This window comes from Myxine glutinosa, unplaced genomic scaffold (genome assembly GCF_964187855.1).
Source record: "Myxine glutinosa unplaced genomic scaffold, kmMyxGlut1.1 SCAFFOLD_2523, whole genome shotgun sequence".
Classification (NCBI taxonomy): Eukaryota; Metazoa; Chordata; class Myxini; order Myxiniformes; family Myxinidae; genus Myxine; species Myxine glutinosa.
In genome coordinates, this window is record NW_027618617.1 from 16,498 (window position 1) to 38,875 (window position 22,378).

The window sequence follows — 22,378 nt, forward strand, 5'->3', positions numbered from 1 at the left end:
CTCAGAGTCTGGGTTGGTTCAAACACAGGAAGAAGCATAACAAAGACTATAAAATGGTACGTGCTGCTTCTTTCCTTGACACATCATTTAACTAGAGCTTCCAGGGAAGCAGAACTCAACTGAACTGACTGGACAACTTTAAAGTAGGTCAGTTAGTTGTCTGTACTAGATTTGACTTAAGATAGCAACCTACCTTGTGTGGTAAGAGTCTCACACACCAAGTTGATCAAAATCCATCAATATTTGTGGACGTTAAAGTCTTAACGTCGTTTCGCAGCTGAAAACAATATGGCGGCCTACGGCGGCCATTTTGTGACGGATCGGGTTGGAATGCAATAGCAACCTACCTTGTGTGGTAAGGGTAAAACATTCTAAGCTTGATCAAAATCTGTTAATATTTGTGGACGCTAGAGTGTTAACATCGTTTTCATGACCAAAAACAAAATGGTCGCCTCAATCCGCCATTTTTCAACGGATCGGGCTGAAATGTAATACCAACCTGGTCCTTGAGGTAAGGATGCTGCATGTCAAGTTTGATCAGAATCGGTTGATATGTGTGGACGCTGGAGTGTTAACGTCGAAAAGTTAACAGACAACAGACGACAATGGACGCCGGAGGGTTCAGTATGTGATGAACTCAACTGGACAGTAGTCCAGTTGAGTTAAAAACGATAGAACATGGACAAACAGCCATAGGTTGGCAATCATAGCACAGGCAGATTTGATGGGCCTAACGGCTTCCTCCTGCGATGAAGAGAACTCATATTTAAAAGGCCGAGTGATTGTATTTTCTGCATATTAATGTGTTATTCAAATAACTGACAACTTGTAAAGATGAGCATCTGCGTGCTCACAAAATCATTTTCTATTTCAACATTTCCTCAGCATTTTGGAACCCCCCCCCCCCCCCTCCTTGGAAAGACTAGAAATTGGTATAATGAGAGGGGCAATTTGAGGGTGGTACGCATACATACCTCTCGGAGCTGTAAGCGCACTTTCTGGATGGCACGGATCCATCGCGCTCTTGCTGGAGTGAAAGGGCTTGGTCCTTCATCGGCACTAAGTCTGCAAAGGATCCATGCACACAAATACGCCATTGAAAAGCTTGGCTTAAAGGGAAGAAAATTGCACTAAGGAGCTGTAGGGAAGGTGAGGGGTGGGGGAAAGGATTGAGGGGGAGGGTTCGTTACACCGGTGTGGGGGGAGAACATTACATCGGAATGGGGGGGAGGGAGGTTACGTGCACCAGGGTGTGGTTTTTTAGGTGCACCGACGTTGCATGGCGGTGTTGTATGGGTGGGCCAGGCTTGAATATGGCGAGGGGGTTCGCGGGGGGTGGGGGGGATTGTATGGGAGAGGGGGTCATGTGAGGCAGGTTGCATGGGTGAGGTGGGTTGCACAGGTTGGGAGTGGGGGATGACGGTGAGGGGGAGAGTTGTATGAAAATAGGGTGGCACTTTATTTTTTTTATTTTTTAAAAACTTTTTCAAACTAAACACTTTAACAAGCGCAGGCTCCAATAGCATATTGCGAAACGTACTTATTATTCTGTTGAACTTCACTGATGCTTTCTTCTGCAAGTGTCTCCGCAGGCTTCGCTTCCACTATCTCTTCCACTTCGCTCCATCTTATACTTTTCTCATGATGATGAGACTTGCGCTTCGGCTCATTTCGGTGTATAGGTTTGCACAGACCTTCATGTTGTCCATACTCTTCGCGATCACTGAACGCTTCACGTGAATCCTACAACCAGTGGAACAAAGGCCACAAAAACTGACACATGCATATGGAAAGAAACATTGTATATTAGTGGCCAGTGTCGAGCGCTTATGAGCACCAAGTCAAGGAAGAGCTAAATGATGAAGGATGGCACGGTGACGTATTCCGTTTGGCCTGTCGCTCTTCCATGAGCCTCGATACAACAGGTGTTTCACATGCAGTGCGCCAAACGTGTGTGCCGTCCTTTGGATAGGCTTAAACTGGGCGTCCCACCTGTCAGCATTAGTTGGCGGACGTTAAAGATCAAACGGTGTCCTTTGCGAAGAGTCAAGTCATAACCGGCGCACCATGAACAAATTACAAATCCCTGCTCTAACCTACTTAGCCAGTCGAGGCAGGGCAGCCGGTTCTCTGGCTGACCCCACAAGAAGTGAATAATTGTGGCCATGAAAGAACACCTTGTCATACTTGTCAAAAGTTTCAGGAAAGCACAGGCCTTGTCCAAATAATATTGCACTGTTATTAAAAGCATTCTAAACTTTGTTTTCTAATTTAGATTGAATGGCGGGTGGTTGGTTTGACTAACAGGCACACAAAGAGCTTGTGGCATGTACTCGCTTGTGGCACACACATTAAACAGGTTGCAAAACAATAATCCTACAGAAGGCTACATTACTGCAGACCGATTGGAAAAAGCAGCTGCAAAGCAATTGGTGTCTGCTTTTCTTATTACAAGGTACAAAAATGCAAACCAAGGAACAAAAGTCTTATATCAAATGTAGACTCTTTCACTGCCGTTGGCCCACAAACCATGCACCACACCAGCTATCGCCACATATTGATGTATCTGCCACACTCCCTCGTGTCTAGGGGTCCACACAAGCAAATCTGGAGAGGCAGCCAGGTCAATTGCACATTAAAAAGCACAAGCTCTTCTGGCTTTGTGCAGACTGACAAATCAGATCAGACTCTTCACTATGGCCCCTATATAATTGGCCGTACTGCAGGTACGAGAACATTGCATTTTCGACACGTTAAGCCAGCTTGGGTAGGGGGGACATCATACAATACATGTTTCGGGTTGGTTAGCATCAACACAAATAAGATCCAAAACTCTCCAAACCCCAAAATGACCACTTCCACAACACCTCGTCAAGGTCATATATCAAATACACACCACTTCACTGTTGTGGGACCAGGAACCACATTCTGCACAAGAAAATGAGTCAATCCGTGCCGAACGTGCCAATTATCGCACATTAGGATTTGGTATATTTTACTACATCGACCTTCTCGGATTTTGTCAATGAATATATATCTTTGTGTCAAGAGCAGCGGATCATTAGATATTCCTGGTGTATGCAAAACTATTGATGACAAGCTGAGGGTTAGTCGTGGAGAGTCATGTGCAAGCCAGGAATGGTTAGACTGGAAAGTTGGCATAAACTCTGAAGCCAGTTTACGTCAGAGCAACTTCCTGAGGCACATCTTCTTTAAAAAATTAAGAAACCTGAAACAATAGAAAAAACAAAAATCTAAAAATCAGACAACATATCAAGATCAGTACCAACCTCCTGACACCGGAGAGAAGTCCTGGGAAAGCTTCTGGAGCTGCCAAGCGAATGCCGGTCATCATCAGAGTTGGAACCCGAGGCCCCTTGCAAGCTGCCCTCGTCACACTCGAGCTCACTCAGTTGTTCGGAGCTTCCGGCAGTTAGATTCGCCGACGAACCACAGCTCTGGCTGTCCCCGGGGCTAAAAAGAAACATGGGCAAATGCGTTAAGATCAGACTTTGTACGATTTTGAAAATCACTTTGACAGTCATGAGGGCAGTTGCGTATATTAAATAAATCACACATTGGAAATTGACAATGAGAAAACAGGCGAATCACGATTGTATTGACTCAATATTGTGTTATGTCGGAAGCATAAGCAAAGTGCTGAGATGGGAAGAACCAAATGTACCAGTCTGATCTCGAAACGTTCAAAATGAAGATGCATGCCTTCTGCTTATGCATTCCCTTCGTGCAAATACAAGGCCTCCATTTGCTCTAGGACAAAAAATAAGCACTAAAACAAAAGAACAATGCAGAAGCAAAAAGGGATTGGAAAAACGTTTGCACTTTGAATGGCAAGGTAACATTCACGGTGTGCCAAATTGCTTACAAGATCACCGTTTGACTTGATGGACTTGGGACTGTGCCATTTATGCCAATCAAGATCCCTCAAACAGGCAGGTGCCCCCTATTCTCATGCTAATTCTCGAGCTCATCTGGTGTGGGTCTTCACCATTTGGCATTTGGGGTTTTCACCTTACAATCGTCTACATATACCTAGGCATCTGCCTCCACACAAACGGGCCTGCATTTGTTAATGAGATGCCAAATCCTGGCGGGAATACCACGCGCAAAGCACTGTCGCTTTGTATTGCAACAAAGATGCGCTGCATGGCTTTACCACGGCCGAGCCCGAACCCTTTCATCAAAGCTTCACCTGCTGGAGCCTTGATAGCTTTAAGTGCAGAAGAGGTGCTATTCTGCATCCGTTATCCCAGAAATCGCTTGCTTTGAATTGGTCCACAAGCTACGAGTATAAAGCCCGTCAAAAATGACGGGTTAGAACAGTTTATTTGACGGTGCAACCTCATGAGCATGCCAAAGTCTGAAGTCTGGGCCGAGTGTCAGGTGTGCTTATATCTTTATTTATTAGACATCCTACAGACATAATTGAACGCTCGGTTTACTCTGTGCACGTTGCACATCATGTGCAGTGAATTTCAACTCCCTGCACCTTGTATTTATTGTGATTTAAAAAAAAAAAAGGCTTCTGTACACCGCCCTTGAGGCTGTTTTCAAGCCACCATCTACAATTCCAATGTAAGAGACATAAATACTCTTCATTTGGGTCTTCGGAATCCTCGGGATCTTTTGTGTCCTCTGGGTCTTCAGCATCTTTTGGGTCTTGAGCGTCTTTTGGGTCTTCAGCGTCTTTTGGGTCATTTGAGTCTTTTGGGTCATTTGGGTCTTTTGGGTCATTTTAGTCTTTTGGGTCCTCTTGGTCTTTTGAGTCATTTGAGTCTTTTGGGTCCTCTGGATCTTTGGGGTATTTAAGGGTCTTCGGAGTATTTTGGGTCTTAGGAGTCCGCAGTGTCTTTAAGGGTCTTCGGGGCCTTTTGAATTGTTTGTGCCTTTGGGGTATTAAGGGTCTTCTGGGTTTTTTTGGGTCTATGGGATCTTTTCGGTCTTCTGGGTCTTTTCGATCCTTTCATTCATCAGGGTCTTTTTGGTCTTTAAGGGGTCTTTGGGATATCTTGGTTCTTCGGGGTCTTTATGGGTCTTCTGGGTCCTTTGGGGTATTTTGGGTCTTTAAGAGTCTTGGGGCCTATTGGGTATTTTTGGGTCTTCAGAGTCTTTGGGGGTCTTCTGGGTCCTTGGGGTCTTTTGGATCTTTGGGGTCCATTGGGTCTTCAGGGTCTGTATGGTCTTCTGGATATTTTGGGTCTTCAGAGTCCTTAGTGTCTTCTGGGTCCTTGGGGGTATTCTGAGTCTTCATGGTATTTTGGGTCTTTAACAGTCTTCATGGTCTTTTGGGTATTTAACAGTCTTCAGGGTATTTTGGGTCTTCAGGGTATTTTTGGTATTCAGGGTATTTTGGGTATTCAGGGTATTTTGGGTATTCAGGGTATTTTGGGTCCATTGGGTCTTCGGGGCCTTGGAGTCTTTTAGATATTTTAACCGTTGGAGACACAGTTGCGTTCAAAGATTGCCCATTAAACCCCCCACTGAAATCCCACCTAAAGCGCTACTCAAAGCCTTTAAAACCTACCCTTGTGAAGGGGGACAGACACACAAACACACATTGTGTTTTATATGGTAGATTGGGTTGGCACGATAGCTCGGAAGGTAGTGCATTTGCTGTGAAGTTATTTTACATGGGTTTGATTCCCCAACTGACTCCGAGACGTCACTCTGGAGATACACAGGCAGACCGTTTCATCTTGCTGTCAACTAGCATTTGCTTGTGGACACTAAAGATCCAATGCTGTCTTTCACAACAGTCAACCACTGTGCCAAAACCCTGACAAAATCCAAAATACCTGCCCTGTGCTCAATGCAGTGTCTTTACCTAAAAACAATGTGAAAATGGGTTTACTTATTGTGTGACCGTCATACAAACAATCCTTCCGGGTCTTAAAAGGCAGTGCACAGAGAAGGTGGGGAAGCGTGAGATGTTGTGGAGGGAATGGGAGTAAAAAGGTACATGACCTTGGTATATTCAAATTGCAAAAGTACAAAGCAATCAAAAGTAGGAAAGTGAAAAAAACAAACATAAACTCAGAACCCAACACAATTTTCATACACATACCCTGCGAAAGGAAAGATTTTCAAGTTGCATCTTGTGCAAAGGTCAACGGCATTGGCATATCCTAAAGGTATCTTTTAATTATATATCAATCATGTCAGACTTCGAACCTACTTGGCCCAGTGGTTGTTTTCAGCCTGAAGATGCAACCAAATGGTCTTGGCATGCAAAGCTTGGTTTTACCCTTAATATTACTGATGAATACATACTGGGCCGGTATTTGCCAATCAATTGCCAATTCCACCTGGTAGTTGAATCATTACCTCAGCACACCTGTGCTGCTGGTGTATTGTATTATCCCTGCACATTATGAGCACAATGGAGATTTGGCCAGGGTACCGACACACAATGGACTACCATTTTGGAAAGCTATGATCTTTCTTGGGCAAACCATAATTCTAAGTTGGCCTCCAAAGCAAGCTGCCGAGTCAGCATCCTCTGTCGTGCCAATTCTTCCATTGGCAAATCTGAACTTTTATAAACTTACAAGGCCTTCATCCACACATCGATGGAGTACTGCACTCCCCTTTGGGCTGGCACCCCTGCGTCACACCTTGCATTTTTTGATGTCATGGAAACCAAAATCATTGGAATCTCTTAGTTTGAAATGGAGTCTCTGGGTCTGTTACACATCGCAGACAGGTCGATGGCCCTGCCATTTTGGCCCGTCTCCTACAACCTCCATTTTGGTCTGTCTCCTACAACCTCCATTTTGGTGTTGCACCTTCTGCACGTTCCGTGCTCTGTAGCCACTTTCCCCAACCTCTCCCTTCGCAATTTCTGCAGGGTGCACACACTCTGCCAGTAACCAACTTTTGGTGAAACTCCATAAACACAATCTCATAAGTGAACTGGCATGCAAGCAAGGTTGTACCACCTCAAACTGATCAGGACCGCAAAGGAGGCATTTTGTTTGGAATTGGCATTTGATCTACACCAGATTGATGCGATTAGCAAATGGATTTTACAGGGGGATCTCAATGTTCCAATGTCTGGTGGTCCATGTGGATTCCTTCATTGCCGTACGAGTTCAACAGCAATCAAATTCACCACCCTAATCATGCACAACTTGATTGTCCTTATTTGAAATTGGCACAAAGTCTGTCCAAGTGAAACAAATTAACAAACTGTTCTCTATCTCTCGTATTTAAACATATTCCATGCCCTGCACTTCAAAATATCAAGAACAACCAGTATATGTGGGAAACTGCTCAATTCACAATCGATATCTAAACGATACCCATGAGGGCCCAAATGATTCTGATTTGTCTCAAAATGAACCCTCAATGCATCGACAGCTTGATTTTTCTGTTTAAATGCGATCCAAGGAAATGGAGATGGAGGAAAAGGCAATTTCATCTATTCTGACTGTGTCCTATCAATCCTATCTTTTCATATAAGGGACCTTAGTTCATAAAAGGTAAGTAATGAACATCCTGACATCTTTCATTCATAGCGAGATATAATTTCCTTAACTTAGTTTTAATATCCATATTCCATTATGTTGAACATCCATATTACATTTCATCTACTCCGAGAGTAAGCTTAGCTAGGGTGCCCTAAGGTGTAGCGAGGAAAAATATGTCTTAAGCTCAATGGACAGCTGCATTAAAATGTAATTCGAAGATTGGAGTGTTTCTTGGTGCAGCACTCCCTATTGGCTCTTCTAATCCACTTTAATCTCGCTGGCTCCCAAAAGCTTAGGGCTGAGCATGCTACAAAAGGGGCGACACGGTTGTCGTAAACCAGAGTGGTCTGGTAAGTTTTTTTGTTTTTTTCTTCTTCAACACAATTATTCCCACTTTCTTGTGGTGTTGACAAGGGAAAGCTTTTGGCCTAAGTCTTACATTAACTGGCTGGCCAGGCCTAATGCTTGACAAAGTGGATTAGAGGAGTAATTTGGAACTTGGCCAGGGTGCCCATGATATCTCACTTCCTCTTCGAAAAGGACAACGTGGGATATTTGAGGTCCCTCAACTAATGCTGGCACATGGGATGCCCAGTTTAACATCCATCGGAGGGACGGCACCCACGTTGATACCTCAACCAGCACGTGGAAAACTATGATGACAGTTTGTAGCCGAGTCGAGATTGAAAACTCAGGATAGACAACTCAGAGGTGAGTATGCATATCTCCAGACTATCCGGCCAACCTCTCATCCATGTTCCTCCTCTGGTAAATAGAAGAAGAAACAGAACCACCTTCCTGCCGCCTGCCGCCTGATGGCCTTCCTGCCGCCAACCCTGTTGGTCGCCTCTTGCGACACAGGGAATTACCAGTAAGCTGGTACTCAATTTGCCGACCTTAGAAGGATGACAGGCTGAGTCAACCCTCCTGGCGTTAATTCAGCGATCGACCGGGATTCAAACCCAGGATCCGAGGATCCCAAGCCGGCACACTAACTGCTAAGCCAACACCAGGCTCCTCCTCTGGTAAATATCAAACAATAATTTCATTGGCAGCTCCATAACCTGAGGCAAAGTGAAAAAAAAAAATTAAAGGAAACTGGACAGCTTCTCAAGTGGCAACACCACAGGCAAGGCAAATCCTATCACTGTGCTGAACAACAAAATGGACCTTTTAGAGGAAGCTGTAGTGGAACTACGTAGACCAGAAGTAGGTCACAAAACTACACTCAATTATGACTCGATTATTCCAACAAGAGACCATACTTCGGTGGGTCAAGTCACAAAGAATGTCAACATACATCAGGGATATTGCACTGCAAGAATAATATCCTATCACCACGAGAATGCCACACAAACCTGCCAAGGCTCCGTTACAAATCAAATAAACTGCAGGAAGGAGATGTGTGCTGGGTTTACATAGCATGCCCATTTCGTCGGAAACGGCAGAAAATTTGAAACGAAAGAATAAAAACAAACAAACATAGAAGAAGCAAAAACCGTAAGCGTGCCTAAAATTTAAACCAACAAGATCACGACTTCATCTCGATTTGAACTCGCAACCTCGGAGATAGCGCTCCGAAGCCAACACCAGGAGGCCGCCGGTATGAATACGAGCAAATTCATATCCTGCTCCAAATGAACAATCATTATGCCTCCAAAACATTTCACATCCCAAATAATGCAACTTTTCACCCACAGCACTTTGGAAAAGCTAGCAGCAGCTATTTGAAGCTAATGGGCTGCATGAATCAAGCTGATATTTAGATTTGTCGGTGCCATCTTGTCGGTCATCGCATTAAAAAAAACAAACAAACTTCAGACGGACTGGGCCTAAATGTTTTGGAGTGGTTTTCTCGAGTTTGTGATTAGGCTAGAGCTGCCACAGAGATCGGAGGAGCCTTTTCCACCGCGGTGAACCCATTATGTGATCGTGAATCACCTGGGCCAGATAGGTGGCACTCCGTGCTCGTCAATTGGTATCAGAAATTTTGAAAACGGTTGGTGTGGACAACAAAATTGATCATAGTACAAAACTTGCATGCAAGTCAGTGTTGCAGCCTCCTGGCATTGCTACAGGTTAAAGATAAGGATGAAGGAGGGTGGGGATAGGCTACCATCTAAAACACTGAGGTAAACCCTGCAAGCGTACACGCCAACAGTAGCAGAATCAGAGCAACACCCATAAGGTCTATCCCTATCCTATCTATCCTATCCTATGATGGTTATGGTTACAGGTTATGGCAAACAATTGTTGTCGTTTATTGAACTTTCCATTAACATCTGAGAAAGCAGTCAACCCATTGGAAGTCCTTGAGTGGCTGTCAAACAAATGTAGCATTTGCTTCACAACCAATCAGGGAAGCCCAAAGGGAAGGCAAATTAATGAGAAATTCACCAAACTTACATTTGTCTATTAAACAAAAAAACATGTGAAAAATAAATAACTAGACATAATTTGACGCCGCGACGTCGACCGATATGCCTCCACCCACAAGAGGTAATTGCTTACTCCAACTTTGACCTAAAACCTCAAGACCATCTGACGGTTGACCTCAATATCTAATCTGTACATATGTGTCATGGTACATGTACTTAGTTTAGTTCAAATCCCATAGTGAATTGTATAACATTAACAGGAATTTTAATGTAACCACTGCCCCATGACCTTTGAGTTAAAGAATCTATCATGGATGGACAGACTGACAGAGGTTCATACATACTTGCACCAAGTTTGATTGAACGTCCTTCAGCTGTTCTCAAGTATCAGATTTTTACCTGACATGACCTCTGACCTTTGACCTCTTGATGCCGAAATCTAATCGGTTCATCTTTGCATTACAATATATACTTGTACCAAGTTTGGTCAAAATCCCATCACTGGTTGACAAGTTAGCATGGTAACAGAATTTTTAACAGCCATATAACAGCCATTTAACCTCTGGCCATTGACTTAAGCCATAATTTTAGCAGTTGATCGTTACATCATACATACTTGTACCAAATTCGACTAAGATCCCTTCAGCCGTTCTCAAGCGTAGTAACGCAAAGCTATCATGGATTAACAGAAGAACAACCCAAAACATAATGTCTACGGTGTTTTGTCAGCAGAGGCATCCTTACTATAATTCATGGACTGGTGTTTGTTTGTGCTTTTGTTTATTGTGTTTCTCCTCTCAGTTATGACCTGATTACATCCAGACTTGCTACACAGGATCACCATGACCCCAATTAGTGCATGGGGGGGGGGGGGGGGGGGGGGTGGGGAGAAGGTGGGGTATCTTTGGCAGTGGTCTTGGAAGGGTTGAGGGGGAAGGGTCACAAATTCTCCATGTAAATGTATATCATGTAGCGCCACCTCTAGGTGGAAGAGGGTATTACAAGTCCCACCGTTTGCAGTCCGGTATTCTTGTCCCCACGTTTTCCAGTGTAAGTGAGGTATTTTGAATTACAAGCAGTTGGCATGTTTTTGTTTCATGCACGTAACCTGGCTTTTTTTTGTTGTTGTTTTTTGGGGGAGTGATTGAGGGAGCAGGCAGTTGCTTATACACCACCCAAATAAATGTATGCATCAGAAGAACGTGTTGCATGCTCAGAACAAGGTCGCGGGAGGGCGGGTACTCTGCTTGTAAAAATAATTATTGGAACAAGCACTAATTCTCTATTTTAAGGGTATAATGTATGTTCCTTTACAAGAACTTCAAAGCAGGGCAGCCAATAGGCCGATCAAATCCGGTGCTATGATTGCCTAATGATGGTTGATTGGCGGTGCTATATCCTTTTAAATGCTGAATGTCAAGCAAGGAAGCAGTACGTACAATTTTTTAAAAAGTCTTTGGTATGACGAGACTAGGCCGGGGTTCGCACCACCGACCTCCAAGACTCAGAGCGAACACTAACCATTACATCAGTCTGGTTAAGGTTTGTACCACATTAATAAATGGGTGATAAGATTAATTAAATATTCTATGAGGGTCATCCCAAAAGTTCAGTGAAATCACTTTCTAACTTCTCAAGTAAAACATATCGATTACAAAATTACATTACTCGAGTGAAGCCGATGGCACACCATCGTAAATCCCCACACTTCCCACCTAAAGCAAAGTTGAAAGAAGGCAAAAAGTTCCACCAGAAATGAATGGAATGACCCAACATCAGATGGAGTTAAAAAAAAAAAAATTCCCCGTTTTAATTCCTGTAATCATTAGTCCACTCCCCCCCTGCCCGCCAGGGGTCAAAACTAACAAATAGTTTAATTTTAATAATGTTTAAAAATGTACTCTTAATTACATTTTTTGGTACTTGAACTTTTGACACCACCCCAAAAGGATAGACCAAAATGTCATTGCTCTCACTTTCTTGCCATATGGGGATCATGCATACAAAGTTTGGTGAATTTCTGCTCAACAGTTTAGGAGGAGATAGCGGGACTGAGACAGACGGAGCAAATTAAGATATTCAACGTTTTTTTTTTTTTAAAGCGTGGAGATAATAATGTCTTATTTTTGAGAAATACGTCCAGTAAATATAAAGTTTCTCACAATACTTGTACAATAGGTGTTCTTTCAGGAATTTCAATTGTTATGTATGCATCCACCAAGGACGTAGCTTTCCAACAGGATGGTGCAAATGTCAAACCCAGGCTTATCTATCTATAATTCCAGCAATCTCTGTGTGTCTGTGTGTCTGTGTGTCTGTGTGTCTGTGTGTCTGTGACCGCTGTTTCTCGACAACCACGGGTCCGATATACTTGAAACTTGCCAGGTATATTGCTGGGGACCCGAGGATGTGCCTTTTCAAGGTTTGAAATTAATCGGACAAGTACTTACCGAGCTATGGCGATTTAGCCGTTCGCCGTTCGCTTTGGCGTTGCGAATGGACCAAACCATTCATGTAAATAGAGGGGGGGGGGGGGGGGGGGTTCTGTGGTCGTTCGCTTTGGCTTTGCGAATGGACCAAACCATTCATGTAAATAGAGGGGGGGGGTTCTGTGGTCGTTCGCTTTGGCTTTGCGAATGGACCAAACCATTCATGTAAATAGAGGGGGGGGTTCTGTGGTCGTTGCGAATGGACCAAACCATTCACATCGAATCATCGAATCACATCGAATGGACCAAACCGTTCGCTTTGGACCAAACCATTGCATGTAAATAGAGGGGGGGGTTCTGTGGTCGTTGCGAATGGACCAAACCATTCATGTAAATAGAGGGGGGGGGGGGGGGTTCTGTGGTCGTTACTGCCACGTGGTTTCAAAGTTTTTTTTTGTTGTTGTTGTTTGCACGCATGTTTTTTTGCACCCACGTACGGGCACGCCCTAGGATGTTTACACACACACACCCCTACACAAATTTTTTTTTTTTGGCAAGGAACGGGCACCCACGTACGGGCACGTCCTAGCTTATATATAGTACGGGCATGCCCTAGTACCTTCTAATGGTATCAAGGTCGAACACACAAAACGCTGCACTCACTTTTGAGCTGTATAGTCAGGGTCCGACTCCTGGCATGATTACAAACTGTCGGATTGGTGAATCGCAGGCAAGGCATTGATTGCATCACAATGAGCTTAGTCCTTCAGATGTCTGTTAAGCTGGTCAACCAATCTGCTGGCATTAGTTGGTGGACGTCAAAGCCCACGGTGTCTTGAAGAGTCAGTGCCAGCAACCTGAACAAATTACAAATTCCTGCCACCTTCAGTAGAACGTCGACCCTGGCCTTGCAAGCCTTGGGCCAAAAACTTTGACCGATCAACAAAGTGGTGAGACATATTGGGGACATTGTAATAGAAGTAGAAGTAGGAGTAGTAGTAGTAGTACTAATGTAGCAAGGACATGGCTGTGGCAGAAAGCTTAAGTAATCAAGGTATCCGAAGTGCCGATAAATGTGTGTTGATGTACAAGAAGAATGCACTCTTAATGATGATGTTGTAGGTGCCTTCATTATGACGTCAGAAATAGACAAGAACAACCCTTGATCCAATCAGTATGAAATTTCTTGTGCGATATAGGGATAAATTGGTTTAGAATATTTTTTTGACAACATCATTGGTCACATGGTTCGGCGGACATATATTTAGGGCGTAGCCTGGAGGGCAATGCCATCTGGAACAGAGGTTGTTTATCCGTCTGGTGCATGTATGTATGTCCTTCACAAACGTCCACCAGTCAGAGCTGAGGATCTGGTCACATGACAGGGGGACACAGCAGATCCTCCACAAGAGATCCAAGCCCAGCTATCAAGGGCCCTACATGTATCGGTTAAAATACATTTACTTCTTCATGCAGCAGTATGCACCAAATTGGCACCCCTTTATATTGTTGTGGTTCTGAGAATGTACATATTGATTAATAAAGGTTAAAGGTTTGCCCCCATAGTTAGTCCACATGCAACACGTAGGCCACCTTAGAACATTAGTTATGTCATAGTATATGTGAGAATAAGGCCATTTCCAATAGTGATACCTGCGTTGTGCAAAATAAATAATAAGCTTAGGTCCCATTCATTTTGCGGCCCACCCTCCAAATCGACCTCATTGGGCAGCATCCATCCCGCGCCCTGATTCGGCTAATCCACCTCCTTTGCCAGCAGCGTTCGCTGCCCTTGGGTTTTCGCTCGAAACCAGCCAAATGCCACGAGGTAGGCCTGGAAAAGGGGGAGGAGCGCGAGGTCGGGGTGTGGCCACGTCAAGCAGCACGTCAAGGGCGGAGCCGGTAAGAGCCAACAACCAACCAGGGCTCGGGGGGAATGGCGTGAGGGGCGTGGTAAGAGCGCGGCTGGAAAATTCCAGAGGGTTCGCTGGGTGGCGCTATATAACCGTGCGCACAAAGCCCTTCAGGAGGACTTATGCGCTTTATCAGGTGGACTGGCACGATTCGGCAATTACAAAGGACTTATGCGCTTTATCAAGAGGACTGGCACGATTCGCGCATTACAGAGGACGGATGCAAAATAACTATATAAGAGGACTGATCGATGCGAGGGGACTGAGCGAGCTTGCATTGCAGAGGACTGAGCGAGCTCGTATCAAGAGGACTGTGCAAAGAGGCCTCGTGAGGAAAACGCATTAAGCAGCGCGTTCGAGCTGCCGATTATTACGTACGCAGTTGAGCCGCGAGTGTAACCGCCCAGCCAGCCTACCTTCCGCCCGCATTCCGCCCTGTAATTGTCCGCTCCGCGTAAACGACACGAGGAGAGTTCCTGGCCGCTGCCGCCTGACCATCTACACCACGGTACGAGTCGAGGACCAGAGTGAGCTGCCTGGACGCCATCATCCCTGGACCATCAACTCTGATCATCTACATCCCCGTGTGAGTGTGTGTGTGTGTGTGTGTGCGGGCCCGTTTGTCTTGGGATAAGTATAAGACTGTTTAAGGCTTCACTGTGTGTACTTCTCTTCCTTCCTGTACAATTTATTAATAAACCAATTGTTCTTCTTTGTTTCTTCCTAATTCGACCGTATCAGTCTTTTCCTCCATTGGGTAAGCGTGGCACGATTCGGCACCGCTCAAATCGGGTTAGTTCCTGTTAACAGCTCGGATCACGGCTCGCTATCGCTCGGCGTTTCCACCTAAAACCGTGGTTCGGACGGGGTTATTTCCTTGCTTCCTGGGAGGCGCTGGTAATTAGGTAATCGGAATAATTCGGGCTACCACCCTATTCAGCGCTGACCGGAAGGAACGTCATAGCCCCGGATCACGTCGGTTAGTAAAAGACAAGGGGATTAATCCCCCCTTGGTAAGGGGAAAGGCCGACGTTGAGATCCGCAACAATATGAACATTTCTAGAGCATTCCTTGCTTCCTCCTAAGAACACAAGGGTAGTCCAACATGCACATGAGATTTTTTTGAATGTCCCTTCTTTACTATTGTTTGGCATTTTCTACAAGCTATGGAATGTTCCTTCTTTTCTATACTTTGCCACATGGCACAAACCATATAAAGGGGCCTTTTCTATGTCACTGGCATTGTTAGACTATGGGTCATGTTTTTTACAGCGTAGCCCATAGGGCAAAGCCGTCTGGAACAGTTTTTGTCCGTTTGTGTGTATGTATGTATGTATGTATGTATGTATGTATGTATGTATGTATGTATGTATGTATGTATGTCCCCTCAAACGTATACCAATCAGAGCTGAGGATCTGGTTACATGTGATTACAATGGGTGATGTGATTACGTCTGATGTCATTACGGTGGTACGGCAGCTGACATTTTGATTTATAAGCTGTTCATGCCGAACATATCATCGAACCTGTAATATATCACAATCGCCATGCTCTACCTTTACACTTTTCATTCAGTGTGAAACACAAACAAACCGATTGTTAAAATGACCATCAAATATCAAAAGCATCAGCGTTACGGCTCTTCCAACAAAACGGTACGTATCCAACCGTTGTGGGGTATAATATAGATTACAGTAGGTCTTCCCTCCGTTCTGTAAGCAAAACTTACCTCACGGATGTCAGGATTCCTTCAAATTTCTTTGTTCAATGTTATAAACAGCATTCGCGACTGTTTAAAAAGCTAATCATATGTGTTTGTGGTTTATGATATTTTACAAGCCCGGCTACATCACTGTTAGAATTTTGGCCTTTTTTTTTTTTTTTTTTTTAAACAAACAAAACCAATCCCCACAAAAGTAGTCATTTCCAGGACATATATGAGAGAGGCTAAAGAAAAGGAAATAAAATTACAAATCAAACATCTGACATGAGTGAAGAACAATCGATAACTTGATACGGTGTTAGTGGATGGTGCGAAAAAAGGGGGAGGGGAAGGGGTTGAGTAAGTGAAAACACCCTGAGCTCTCAAACCAAAATTGCAGGGTTTGGTTCACTGCAAGGACAACAACAAAAGAGTCGACATTATCGATTGCATTTCAGAGAGGGAGTTGGGGAGGCAGTGTGGGAGAACTGAAAATTAAGGAAAACAGAAAATCCCCACGGTCAAAAAATAGGGTCACCACACGAAACGAAATTGCCGTTTGAGGACGACAAATGAATGGAAAATGCTTTACAAAAGAACTGATCGGTAGAGATGAAAGAAGGAACATCTTGCACTTCCGGACAACAATATAAGCACCACTGCTGATGGACATAGTGATTGTAAACCCACGAATGGCATTGTATGACAGTAGGCCCTCACCTGCTATCTTGAGGATCCAGTCGATTTGACGTCTCATGCGGTCCGGTGTGTTGGGGATAAGCACGGGCCTGGTGCATGGTGTACTGGTGGACCGAGGCATTGGGCTGTGAGGTTGTATGGTATGGCGGAGGAATGCTGCTGGTTTCACTACGGTAGTCACTGTCACGATCGTCCACAGCACTGTCTGGATCTTCATAAGCTGAGATGACAGATGGGTCACCAAGTTCAGCCCAAAAAACAAAATTTGACAACCATCGCAGGCACACAAAACAACGTTTAAAAAACTCACTCTCCGAGGTATTTGCACCAATCAACGCTTAGAGTTTGCGGGGTTATAACACGCCCACTTTTATAAAACTCTTCTAAGGTCAAGAAGCCACACAGAGGTCAAGAAACCCAATCACTACAACTACTACAATGGCTTCAAATAGTCCAACCATCTTGTGGGGTCAGCTGGGAGAAAAGTTTAACCGAAGTCATTCATGAACCAGCTGGCAAGGCCTGAGGTTTCACTGAAGGTAGCTGGAATTTGTTCAAGGTGCCAGCGATAACTCGCCTTAGCTTTGCGAAAGTCGTGGGATCTCGAACATCCACCAATTAATGCTTGCAGACCGAACACCAGGCATAAGGTCAATCCTAGGGAAGGCGCACTTTGTGATGCAACACCCTGCCTGCGGAAGGATCAATCCCACAGTTTGCAGTCGGCCCTGGAATCATACTTAGACCAAACAGATCGAAGGCAAGTTTTGGGTGTTGCACAATTAGTGGCATTGACAACATCCTTTATCTTCTTCTGCATATATAAAAGAAAGTTTGTGTTTGTTTGTTTGTTTGTGTTTGTCTGCACACGCTAATCTCCTGAATGGTGAAAGATAGGAGGAAACCTCAAACAAAAAATGTCGGGATGGGCCCCGGGAAGGTTATAGGCTAGGTGGCGAGGCCGGTCGAGGCCCACCTCGGCCAGGCTGGGCCCATTTCGCAATTAAAAGCTGAGCTGAATTAGAGTAGTCAATCTTCTACGGCCGCGAGTAAAAGCTGAATTATAGTAGTGAATTCATTCAAAAAGAACTAAAAATGTCGGGACGGGCCCCGGGAAGGTTATAGGCTCGGTGACGAGGCCGGTCGAGGCCCACCTCGGCCAGGCTGGGCCCATTTCGCAATTAAAAGCTGAGCTGAATTAGAGTAGTCAATCTTCTACGGCCGCGAGTAAAAGCTGAATTATAGTAGCGAATTCATTCAAAAAGAACTAAAAATGTCGGGACGCGCCCCGGGAAGGTTATAGGCTCGGTGACGAGGCCGGTCGAGGCTGCTTCGGCCGGGCTAGGCCCATTTTGCAATTAAAAGCTGAGCTGAATTATAGTAGTCAATCTTCTACGGCCGCGGGTAAAAGCTGACTTATAGTAGTAAATTCATTCAAAAAGAACCCGGGCAACGCCGGGTGCTTTCGGCTAGTTGCTAATATAATTCTATATTACTGTTCAATTAATGATTAGATTAGTGAGGAACAGACCTGAAAAAACCCGGTGTGTGCACCGTTGGTTATTACATCCATATGCGGGGTTTAAGAAGGTGGAACGGAGACCTCCCAGGTCTCAAAGCGTGAGTGTTAGTGGGTGTGTGGGCTTCATTAACGACCGACTGTTTAACCCCATCAACATTTGGGCATTTCAATTTTGATGCTTGCGGACAAAAGTCCGGCAGTGGGCTGTATGATTTAAGCGCATCACAATGACAACATTCGTCACATGACCCCAACTGACCAAGACGGGGCAATTCTTACATACTTTGTGAATCACCCCATCCAAAATAGTTCCAGTTGCCTGTCCCGGTGTGCGATGCATGAAAAACAAGAGGCAGGTGGAAAGGAGAGGATAGAGTTAGCAGAGAATCAGGAACAAACGTACATGGTCAAAGTACCGGAAATTGGCGCAAAGGTTAAAAAGAATCATTCCGAGCTGTGAAACGCTCAAGATCCGCAACGTCCGACCAAAGGTAAGTGCAGGTAAATCTCAGATCAAATCTGAGCAGGTGTATGATTTCACTCGGAACCATTGCGCCTTGAAGACGAGTTTAATGGACGTGGCAATTAAAAAGGAGCGAGAGAGAGAAAAATGCTGATTAATGAGGGAAACTGCTGCCACCTAGTGCTATCGGATCTCTTTAGCTCCATTTTCCTTGTACTGTCATCAAAGCATTTTTAAGGCCATGATTACACTTTGTGTTACAATACAAGTCACATTACCCATTTCCTTCGTTCTTTTTAAACATGGGTAATAAAACATTCCATTTCACAAAGCTTACACCAACAACAGATGTCAAATTATATAGAGCATACATGTTCACAATTCAAAGGTCAGACAGAAAGACAAACTTCTGGTATATTTTGATGTCATTGTAACAATGGCCGAGACGTGGAGGAAGACGGTTCATTTCAAGATCAAATGACTCCCTTGGTGCCGCTCAAAACTGAGGTTCTTAATTCCATTTGATTCCTTCCACCAGGCCGCAAGCTAAATACAGGGGCATCAGTACAGCTCAGTGGCAAAGATAGTTCTTGAGAAAAAGTTTCGCTTTCAGAAATCCTCGCACAAGTCAAAATAACTAACCCAAAGGTCAGACTCCCCGTGAAAGCTTCACAGGCGCTGAATATACGCCACAGAGATGAGATGTTGGTGACAGACAACACGTTCAAGGAAGTGCAAATCAAGATCACCGTGCTTCAAAGGATATGTGTTATCACAAGATTCAAGAACAGAAAAAAAGTCTGTCTACTACAACAAAACGTTTACCCGTGGAATAAAATGTTCAAAAGTGAATTAAAGAGAAAAAGGAATCAATCCTGACAAATGTCACCCATCCTCCATTTACTTTGTTAACAATACTGTTGAAGAAGTTCAGTCGCTCAAACTTTTGGGCCTCATGAGCAGCCATGATCTTTCTTGGGTAAACCGCACTTGTAAGTTGGCCTTCAGAGCCAGTCATGGTCTGGGTATGCTCCATTGGGCAAAGTCCTTCCTCGGCACATCTGAACTCTTGTCCTCCTACTGTGCCTTCATCTGCAGCTTGATGGGGGTACTGCTCTCCCCTATGGGGTGGCGCCCCTGCCTCACACCTTGCTGAGGTTGACATTGTGGAAACCAAGGCTTTTATTATTGGAATCTCTCACAATGAAATTTGTCACCGAGTTTGGGTTTGTCACTTCGCCATCAAAGACAGGTCTGCGGTCTATCTTGTACTACCTCCTTTCTGGTTTTGCACCCACTGCTCTTTCCATGCTATCCCCGGGTTTCTGCAAGGTGAATATGGTCTGCCATCTAGAATCACCTTCATTCATTCATTCATTCCTCTTTCTTCCCCACCTGTTGAACCAACTTCCATTTCAGGATTCCACCCTGCAGGACTAAGACACTGTTCACCATCCAAAACAATGATCTTTTCTACCCCCCCCGTCAACCCTCCCCCCAAACCTCCTCTTTTCAGTTTTTCCATCCTGACAATTTCCACCTGTATCCATCTTGTTCACCCCCATGTCCTCACCTTGCCCTCATTCTTCCCCACACACCTTATTTCTCCAAGTCTCCCTCTATTTTGTCCTTTATCCCTGCTGTTGGTGTTTCTTCCCTCTCTGATGTTCCTTTTGTTCTGTTACATCCTGATCCATCCTGAACCATTCTTTGCTTACCCAAAGTGGCTGTATGCCTTGTCTGGGGCGATAGCCATTAAAATAAATGCTCTGGCTCCTCCAAGAGACTCGGCATTGCATACAAACAAGGAAATAATAATGTCTGAAGATTACACAAGCATCGAACCGATGATAAAAGTCACACCCACATCGAGTTCCGTACATCAAACACTCGTGCGATAAACAGCCTTCAGAAAGGCAAAGGCCAATCAAATAGATTGAGAATAAAATAAAAAAACAATTAAATAATGAACAATCCACATCGAGAACCCTGAGCAATGATTAATAGGAAATCCATTCTGACAAAGACCACTCCATTATTAGGGCTCGTCAACTACAGATGCACAACACTATTGCATTGGTAGAGCACAGGCCTATGAATGTGCCAATTGCACTCAAACAATGGAAGCAACAGGCCAAGAGCATTAGAGAGCAGTGTGTGTTGAAAGGTCATAATTACATACGTGACATGTCCTTGGGTGGTGGTCCATGATAATGTTCTACTGGAGATGGACTATTACAGCCCCTTACTCTCTTATTGTTCAGCATGAACACTTAGGGACATTTTTTTTTTTAAAGGATCGTCCAATAATTGTGCAATTGCTCCATGCATATGATTGGCAAATTGGCAGTGAGCGTGGAACGTACACTAAAATAGATGCTAGAGACCAGTTTTAACACATCAATTTACTCATCCCTTCCACTCACGGTTGAGGTCAAAATAGCTTCTTCTTTTTTTCTTTTTCTTTTTACATTTTTGTGCCCAGGAAAACTATTTCTGACTGAAAAGATCAGGCCGAGAGAGCTGTGATTGCTACAAGTTAGAAAAGTACAGATGCTGTTATTTTAAATGCAACAAGAAAGAGCAATCAGAGATTGCAAACCCTCGTCAGGATGTATTTTCAGTGGTTTTTTAAGGCTTTTGTGTTAAAACAAATATGGCGGCCGAACCACGTGACCGATAACATCATTCTTTTTTTTTTTTCTCCACCAGTTTATGCCGACATGGCAGTCAAGAAATTTCATCTTGATCGGATGAAGTTTTGTACTTGTCGAATTATGACGTCATAATGGAGGCACCTATGACATGATGATTAACATATTTTATTCCCCATGGAGAGTTCTTTACAATGAGCCATGTCTCCATTTTTTATATTCAGCACTTTCGGAGATAGAGGTGCAAAGTTTTTGATTTTTCCAAGATGGCGGCAGAACTACGTGACCTATGACGTCATAATTATCATTAAAAAATTATACAGGTGGAGTTGCACCTGTCGTGAAAATTTCCTGTCAATCGGACCAACGGTTGCAGAGAAAATCATATTTATTCTGTGCGGACAAACATACAGACAAACGGACAAACGGACTCAAATGCAATACCCTCTCTTCTGGCGAGGGTAACAAGTGTGGCGTATCCACAAGGTTACGGAGTGAAGTAATACGACACTCCTCAAGGTCTGACTGGATTGTTTACTCCCCAATGGTGCCACACTGCACATGCGCACCTGGGTAAGACAGAACATGCTGATACCTCCCTCCATGTTGCCCCCTTCCATAATAACTGGACAAGGTAGAGATCAGACGTCCAGGTGCCTTAAACACGAGAGTAGAGCGTCGCAAAGGAGGAGACTGGGTTGTGGGGTGCCGACGGAATCACACCCAGGGCAGAAGTGGAGAGAAAGGTACAGATTCCGACATTGTGACTGGTAGTCAGGTTCACTAAGTTAACAAATATAATTTCGTTCAAAATTTTGGGAGATGAGCAAACCTGTACATTTTTGGAATCATCAGAGCATGGAGAATCCGAAAATCAATGTTGGCATTTGCACGGACACAGATTTTGGATTTTCAAAATGGCCGCCATAAAATACATATTTTGCGCGATCTCGGCTTCTAGTCAACCTAGAAACTTAATTAAATATGCTAATCCTATGTTTTCTGGGTCAAGGAATCCAATAAAGGCCTCAAAATAGTGCTCAGGATTATAGAAAAGCAACAACCAAAGGTAATTGAAAACTATTGTCTTTATATTTGTGATAAAACTGTATTACATAATACATGTT

At 44.2% G+C, this 22,378-nt stretch overlaps 1 protein-coding gene across 1 annotated transcript in view; it reads right to left on the minus strand.

Annotated features, from left to right (window-relative positions):
• Window positions 1-974: 974 nt before the first annotated feature.
• LOC144889311 (protein unc-13 homolog B-like) overlaps window positions 975-22,378 on the minus strand; it is a gene marked incomplete at both ends in the record, with an annotated part of 44,279 nt that continues 22,875 nt past the window's right edge. The window contains 4 exon segments of the mRNA XM_078769434.1: window positions 975-1,065; window positions 1,541-1,743; window positions 3,291-3,474; window positions 16,634-16,832. Of these exon segments, the coding sequence (XP_078625560.1) occupies window positions 975-1,065; window positions 1,541-1,743; window positions 3,291-3,474; window positions 16,634-16,832 (677 nt within the window).